Consider the following 8,549-nt stretch of genomic DNA (forward strand, 5'->3'; position numbering starts at 1 on the left):
CCCCTCTTTCCCCATTCCCCTCCTTCTCCCATTCCCCACTTTCCCCCATTCCCCTCTTTCCCCCATTCCCCTCTTTCCCCCATTCCCCCCTTTCTCCCATTCCCCCCTTTCCCCCATTCCCCTCTTCCCCATTCCCCAATTTCCCCAATTCTCCTCCTTCCCCCATTCCCCTCTTTCTCCCATTCCCCTCTTTCCCCAATTCTCCTCCTTCACCCATTCCCCTCTTTCCCCAATTTCCCTCTTTCCCCCATTCCCCTTTTCCCGCATTACCCTCTTTCTCCCATTCCCCTCTTTCCCCCTTTTCCCCCTTTCCCCCATTCCCCTCTTTCCCCCATTCCCCTCCTTCCACCCATTCCCCTTTTTCCCTCCCACATTCCTCTCCTTCCCCCATTCTTCTCCTTCCCCCTATCCCCCCTCTCTTCCCCGACTACCATGTTCCACCCTCCAAGGATCTGTATAACATCACTCCAGGGTGATGGACTTTGTTGGCACTGTCAGTGGGTCAGTATACAGGGCAGGTAGGAGAGTGATGAGAACTCACTCTGAGGTACGCCCTGGTGTTCCTCAAATTATGCCAAAGTCCGATTCTTGACTTTCTGTTGTTAGCGCACTTACACCCATCCTATGAACAGGGTCTGCATCGGGGGCATTTGAATTTGGACCAGAGTCCACAGGGCGATGGGGTTTGTGTGCTGGGCCATTGTGAAGGTTAATGTGCCAGAGGCTTCACATGTATCAGGTGTAACATGTTTTAATAGTGAACATTGAACATTATCATTTCCCCGAGCTATTGATAGTGACCCCCCCCCCCCCCCTCATCTCCGCCCCAGTGCCCACTCAGTGATCCTAAATCTTCTTGATCTGATGCGGACTATTGCTACGTCCAGGTGAGTCCCCAGAATGTACATCAGAGGTGGGGGCAGCCTGCTGCTTTCCGCGCCTGTGCCCTTTGATGCCCTCAGTGGACGTATACCTGAGGGCCTGGAGCCAGAGGGCCTTGGTGACTTACCGGTGTCATTGGCATCACTGGCATCACCTGTGCCACCCTGTTCTGCCCGCTGCCCTTGAGATGCGCCGGTGTCAGGAGGGGCGGTATTTGGAAGAACTGGAGACTGCCGTAGTCTCTTGGTGGCAGGCCCCTGGTTGACCTCCAATACTTCCCCTTCCCTGACTGTGCCTGTAGGATCCTGGGGGGACTCCATGGGATGGAAGGGCAGCTGGAGCGAGCTCCAGAGGCCTCTGCATCATCTGTCTCTGCCAGTCCTGCACCATGGTGGCGACGCCCTCAGTTATGCTCCTCAGTGACTGGGCCATTTTGTGCACTGCCCTGACAATGTCCTCCTGCATCTGGAACATGGCCTCAGCGACTGGGACATGCTGTTGGGGCCCTCCGCCATGGCCTTAACAGACTGAGCCAGGCCTTGGACATCACCCCGCAAGACGCTGATGTCCTGCTTCAGGCTTTCCACTGCGGTCGCCAGCCGAGCATTGCCAGCATCATCTACCGCATCTGTAGCCTTTGGGACTCCTCCAATTGGCTAGGCACTCGCTACAATGTCGCTTACATCCCTTCCTGAATCTCACGGCTGCGTCGCAGCAAAACCATCAGCTCTGGGATAGCCTTGCCCAGAGGCTTGGCCTCTGACTGGAACTCAGCAGAGACCTGGGGCTGGATTCTCTGATTTTGAGGCAATGTCCGGAGGAAGTGTCCAGCTTTCCGATGAAAAAATCGCCGAGGCCCCAGCAGCGACCCTCCAACCGGTGACGGGCTAGCAGCTGTGCCATGTAAGGCACACGGACTTCACGAAATAAACGGCCGGAGAATTGCCGGGACCTTGGCCGCGCATGCGTACGGCGACGACCTGCAGCAGTCACGCCGTACAATATGGCGTCGGCTGCGCGCGGACCCGACCATGTGGTGCTCACCAGATTGTGCCGCAGAACCTTCTCCGCTTATGTTGGCCACCAAGGTGTGTGTCTCTGCGCTGGTGAAAGGTGGGGATCTTCTCAGGATGTGTTCTCTTTGGACGGGGTGGGGGGTTTGGAAGGGGGAATGACTCCGGGTGGCCCAGCTGGAGTGTGTTGACCGGAGTGAGTGGCGAGGGAGCGTTTGAAAGCAGCTCCCCCTTGTTAACGGCGAGACCCTGAAGCACGAGTCTGGCGAATCAGGCAGCGAGAGAGCCAATAATGGTGAGAAGCTCTCGGGGGGGCCCATTTTTTGACACTAAGTGACATTAATTATGGGCCGCGATCTCGCCAACGAGGCCTTTGAGAAACACCCTGCCAATCACACCCAAATTGACAGTTGTAAATGTTTCCTTTAAATCCCACCCACGATTCCATCAAAGAACTCTAATAAATCGGTTAAAGATGATTTCCCTTTCACAATCTATGTTGACTCTGCCCGACTGCCTCGAATGTTTCTCAGTGACCAGCCATAGCATCTTTAATAATGACTTAGAATATTTTTGAACGAACTGGCCTGTAGTTTCCTGCTCTCTGTCCACCTCCCTTTTTGAATACATTGAATAATTTGAATAAATAAATGGAGTTACATTTGCTCTTTTCCAATCTATTGAATTTTTCCTGAATCTAGAAAATTTGACAAAATTAAAACCAATTCATCAACTTTCTCATTGGCCACTTCTATCATGATTTGTCAGCCCACAGACCCAATACCACTTCCCAGGTGATCGTAATTTTCCTGAGTTCTTCCCTTCCATTTCCTGATTTACAGCCATTTCTGGGATTCTACTTGTGTCCTCTGCAGTGCAGTCCGATGCAAAATACCTTTTTAATTCATCTGTCGTCTCCCTACTTTCTATTTTCAATTCCCCAGGCACACTTTCTCTAGGACCAACACTCACTTTGTTAACTCTTCTATTTAAATATCTATAGAAATGCATACTATTCTTCTTTATATTACTGGTTAGCTTCCTCTCATACTCTAACTTTACCCCCATTATTCTTTTTTTTTTCTCATTCATTGATGTTCTTTGTATTCTTTCCAATCTTCTGACCTGCGCAAATATATGTTTTTTTCTTTAAATTCAATATTGTCTTTAACTTTTTTAGTTAACCATTGATGACGGACCCTACCCCGGGAATCTTTCTTTCTCAGTGGAATGTGTCTGTTCTGTATATTCTGAAATATCCCTTTAACTGTCTGCCACTGAACCTTCACATTGATCATTGAACCTTAACCATATTTGCCAGTTCCGCTTGCATGCCCTCATAATTGCCCTTATTTAAGTTTAAAATACAAATATTTGGCGCAGTCTTCTCTCTCTCAAACTGAATGTAAACTCAATCATATTATGATCATTGCTACCTGGGGTTGCCTTCCCGATGAGGTTATCAATTATCTCTGACTCATTGCACAATACCAGGTCTAGTATAGACTGCTCTCTGGTTGACTCCAGAAATGCTGATCTAAGAAACTATTCTCAAACCATTCCATGAATTCCTAATCTAGGCTACCTTTGCCCATCTGATTTTTCCGATCTATATGTAGATTAAAATCCCCAGTAATTATCGCCGTACCTTTCTGACATGCTCCCATTATCTCTTCCTTTATACTCTGTCCTACTGTGTGGTTGCAATTAGGGGGCCTGTACACCACCCACAGAAGTGAATTCTTGCCGCTATCATTTCTCATCTCAGCCCAAGTCGCTTCTGCATCCTGGTTTCCTGAACTTAGGTCATCCCTCTCTCTAATGTGCTAATCAGTACGAAGTCTTAAAACACCAGGTTAAAGTCCAACAGGTTTGTTTCGATGTCACCAGCTTTCGGAGCGCTGCTCCTTCCTCAGGTGAATGAAGAGGTCTGTTCCAGAAACACATATATAGACAAATTCAAAGATGCCAAACAATGCTAGGAATGCGACCATTAGCAGGTGATTAAATCCTTACAGATCCAGAGATGGGGTAACCCCAGGTTAAAGAGGTGTGAATTGTGTCAAGCCAGGACAGTTGGTAGGATTTCGCAGGCCAGATGGTGGGGGATGAATGTAATGCGACATGAATCCCAGGTCCCGGTTGAGGCCGCACTCATGTGTGCGGAACTTGGCTATAATCTCCGGGTTCCTCTGATCTCCGGGTAAGCGTTCTCCAAGGCGGCCTTCAGGACCCGCGACAACGCAGAATCGCCGAGCAGAAACTTACAGCCAAGTTCCGTACACATGAGTGCGGCCTCAACCGGGACCTGGGATTCATGTCGCATTACATTCATCCCCCACCATCTGGCCTGCGAAATCCTACCAACTGTCCTGGCTTGATACAATTCACACCTCTTTAACCTGGGGTTACCCCATCTCTGGATCTGTAAGGATTTAATCACCTGCTAATGCTCGCATTCCTAGCATTGTTTGGCATCTTTGAATTTGTCTATATATGTGTTTCTGGAACAGACCTCTTCATTCACCTGAGGAAGGAGCAGCCCTCCGAAAGCTAGTGACATCGAAACAAACCTGTTGGACTTTAACCTGGTGTTGTAAGACTTCTTACTGTGCTCACCCCAGTCCAACGCCGGCAACTCCACATAATGTGCTAATACCATCATTGGTTACCAGAGCCATCCCTCCACCTTTTCTCAACTTTCTGTCCCTCCTAAATGTGGCATCCCCCTCAATATTCAAGTCCCAATCCATGTCATTCTGTAGTCATGTCTCTGTCATGGCTATTCAATTGTTTTATTAATTTGTATCTGCGCTATTGGTTCATTGGTTTTGTTTCGAGTGCTACATGCATTCAGATCCAGAGCCTTTACTTTTGCACTTTTATTACCTTTGTGGTGACCAACCTTAACTGCTGATTTGCATTTAGATTTGTACTCTCTATCCCTTCCTGTCACAGTCAGTTTATCACTTCCCACCTTTCTCTCTTGCCTTGTCTCTACTCTTTGATTTCTCATGTCTTCACAAATTTGATCCTTGCCCCCCACTCTTCAGTATAAAACCCTCTCTGCTTCCCTAGTTCCGCAGCTCAAGGGAACATCAGCCCCAGCGTGGTTGAGGTGTAGACCATCCCAACGGTACAGATCTCACTCTTCCCAGTACTGGTGCCAGTCCCCCACGAGCTGGAACCCACTTCTCCCACACCAGTCTTTGAGCAGCAATTTCTCCATTTTATTTGTCCTCTGCCAATTTGCACGCGGCCCAGGTAATAATTCAGAAATTATTACCTTGGAGGTTCTGCTTCTTAATTTGGTGCATGGCTCCTTATACTGACTACGCAGAACCTCCTTCCTCGTCCTGCCCATGTCATTGGTGCCTACATGGACAATGACCACTGGGTCCTCCCCCTATCAGGCATCTGGTAGAAAGAATATTCGAGCCTCGCCCATCACTATTCACAGCTCCAGGCTACAACATACATGAAAAGTGCAAGTTGTCAAACCAACATAGATGTGTTAGGAAAACAAAGGTAGTTTTGAGGGATTTACATTTATATTGATAAACATTAGAAATAAGGTATAATTTTAAATAGATTTAGTTTAATGTTTCTGTGCCTGGAAGGGTAAACGTGTAGTTAGATTCATGCTGGGGATTGGTTCACTCCCAACTGTGCTTCTATTGTGCTTAGAGAGGGTTACAGCATGAAAAGCAAATAAAGACAGAAGCATGTGACCATTGGCGAGCAACTGGGTCCTTTTAAAGTAGAAAATATTTTTTTTATTTTGTTTTAGCTAGATGTATTGCAGTTGAAGCTAGGTGACTGGGGAATTAACATTTCTCAACTCTGGCAGGGGAAATTCGATAGGACAAGGGAGCTGCAAAGAGGCAGACTTCCCAAAGGACCAGATGCAGTCTAGATAACCAGGGAAGTGGGACAGAAAGAATATCTTAAGAAGACTGAAGTTAAGAGAACAGAGGCCAAGGTATTGTTCAGGATAATTCAAGGGAGAAGCAGACAAAGTGCTGTGTGTGAAAAAGACAGCTGCAGTAAACAGAATTAAAGTGGCAAAGCAGACTAGAGAGGTAAATCAGACGTTTGGTGCCATTCGATAGGCTGGGATTCGATAGTTAAAGCAATTGTGAACAGTCAAGACAAATAAATCTTGAAGGATAAATGGTAAAACCTGGATGCAGGATTCTTTGTTAAAAGTGAAACAGAAGCTTTGTTTAATCGAGTCATTTGGAAAACCTGGGTTGGATTTCAGAATGCTGAATTTCAGACTGATGGGAAGCAATATTGTAGAAGAAGATTGTAAAGCGTGTTTTGGGGATTGGAGTTTGGAAACTCTCTTGTGACAATCATCAGGGGGAATTTTGAGGAGATGTACACAGACATTTACTTGGGTTCAGAGTGGAGAGTGTATTTGACCACAGCCCACTTGAGTGATTAAAGGGATTTCACGTTACTGAGACCGGTGTAGCTTAAGATATATTTTATAATCCGTGTTAACCTTAAAATCTGTGTGTATTTGTTCAGCAAAAGGGGGAAATAAAGGAGTATTGTATCACAATCCAACTTTTCGCGTGTAGTTAATGTTTCTGTTCTTGTTGTTAAAAATAATGAGCGGTCCTGTGACTCTGTCCTTCTACGTTTTCTCAAAAAAGTAAAAGCAGCGGTCTTTTGAGCCAGGGTTCCATTCTGGGATCTTCCTGCCCAACACCAACTGGGATTGGAACAGACTCTCTGTAACACACCACCACCACCATTCCCAGTACCATCCGTTCTCCTAGCCTGTTTAAAGTCTTATTATCCACAGAGTATGTGGCCTCCTTATTCTTTCAACAAAAATGCACCACCTTCCAATTATGTATACTGGAATTAATTTACATATGTGCATACAAATTAGGAGCAGGAATAGGCCACTCGGCCCCTCGAGCCTGCTCTATCATTCAATAAGGTTATGGCTGACCTGATTGCAACCTCACGCCTACCCCGATAACCTTTCGCCCCCCCCCTTTTGTTAATCAAGAATCTATCGACCTATGCCTTAAAAATATTCAAAGACTTTGCTTCCACTGCCTTTAGAGGAAAAGAGTTCCAGAGACTCACAGCCCTCAGAGAGAAAAAAAATCCACATCTCTGTCTTGAATGAGTGACCCCTTATTTTTAAACAATGACTCCAGTTCTAGATTCTCCCACAAGAGGAAACACTCTCTCCGCATCCACCCTGTCTCAGGATCTTAAAGGTTTCAATCAATAATTTGCCAAATACACACCCATTTTCCACATCTATCCGTGTCTTCTTGTTGCATTCTGCCTCAGGATTAGCTGCTGTACGCAGATTTAGAAATTTGATTGGGAAATAATTTATTTAGTAACACACTTTCAAGAATCCTTTTGCTTGGGTGGGCAAGCGTTTGACAGTATAGAAATGGAGAAAATGTTTCCACCTGTGGATGAGACTATAGCTATTCACAAGCGGCATAGTAGGGCAGCGGTTAGCACTGTTGCTTCACAGCGCCAGGGTCCCAGGTTCGATTCCCGGCTTGGGTCACTGTGCGGAGTCTGCACGTTCTCCCCGTGTCTGTGTGGGTTTCCTCCGGGTGCTCCGGTTTCCTCCCACAAGTCCCGAAAGACGTGCTTGTTAGGTGAATTGGACATTCTGAATTCTCCCTCCGTGTCCCCGAAGAGGCCCCGGAGAGTGGCGGCTGGGGGGTTTTCACAGTAACTTCATTGCAGTGTTAATGTAAACCTACTTCTGACAATAAAGAATATTATTATTACCTGACAAAAATCGATTCTCAGTTTTGAAACTTTGAATTGAGTTGGGTTTCGGGAGGAGGGGCGTTCCAGATTTCCACTCCCTCTTTGTATGATGGAGTGTTACCTGACATCAACCCTGAGCGAACTGGCTCTAACTTTAAGGACTTTTCCCACTTGTTATGGACTTCCCCCATCCAGAGTGAATACTTTCTCTCTGTCGACCCCATCAATTCTTTTAAGCCCTGTGAACATCTCAGTTAGGCACCCCTTAGCCTTCCCGTACTCGAGGAAATAGAAGTCATTGCAGCCTGTCCTTACAGTTTTAGCCTTTGAGCCCCAGGTGCAGTGTCAGCTGCGAATACAAAAACACAAGGATTGCCATATTACAGAGACAGAGGGTTGCTAACCTGTGCAAGGATGCAAAAATTAGTAACCTATGATTAATCACTGCAAACCACTGTCGACTTGGAAAGAACGATTGACTCACCAAAGCAAATATAACGTTTGAAACTGCGAGAGAACACAAGAAAAAGTGGATAATGCTGGAAGCCATACTGTTCCATAGACATCTATCTCCGAGTGCTTTGGGACTTTGGTACTCAGGTTGATTGTCGGAATGAGGACTTTGGCACTCAATTTGCTTTGACAGCAATAAACCCGGAGATAGAGGAAGATCGTTGGTCTTCTCTTCGGAGAGGGAATGTCTGTGAACCGTGATACCTGTCGCACTTCATTATATCACCATGAATTAATTTACACATATAAACCTCTGACAATGAGAAACACTTGGGACATGACATAAATGTGTGAGATTAACAAATCCATGACTCAGCTCTGATAACACCATCATCTATAATGCTGTCTTTTAAAATGCATTTACCGTTGGCTGAT

General features: G+C 46.3%; 1 protein-coding gene across 1 annotated transcript in view; it reads right to left on the bottom strand.

Moving 5' to 3' along the window:
- The window catches only part of mep1ba (meprin A subunit beta a), a 70,738-nt gene extending 62,474 nt beyond the window's left edge, over positions 1-8,264 (bottom strand). Inside the window, exon 1 of the mRNA XM_072468475.1 lies at positions 8,146-8,264. Coding sequence (XP_072324576.1) covers positions 8,146-8,211 — 66 coding nt within the window. The 5' untranslated portion in view covers positions 8,212-8,264. The remainder of the gene's footprint in view (positions 1-8,145) is intronic.
- Positions 8,265-8,549: the final 285 nt, after the last annotated feature.

This window comes from Scyliorhinus torazame, chromosome 11, assembly GCF_047496885.1.
Source record: "Scyliorhinus torazame isolate Kashiwa2021f chromosome 11, sScyTor2.1, whole genome shotgun sequence".
Lineage (NCBI taxonomy): Eukaryota > Metazoa > Chordata > Chondrichthyes > Carcharhiniformes > Scyliorhinidae > Scyliorhinus > Scyliorhinus torazame.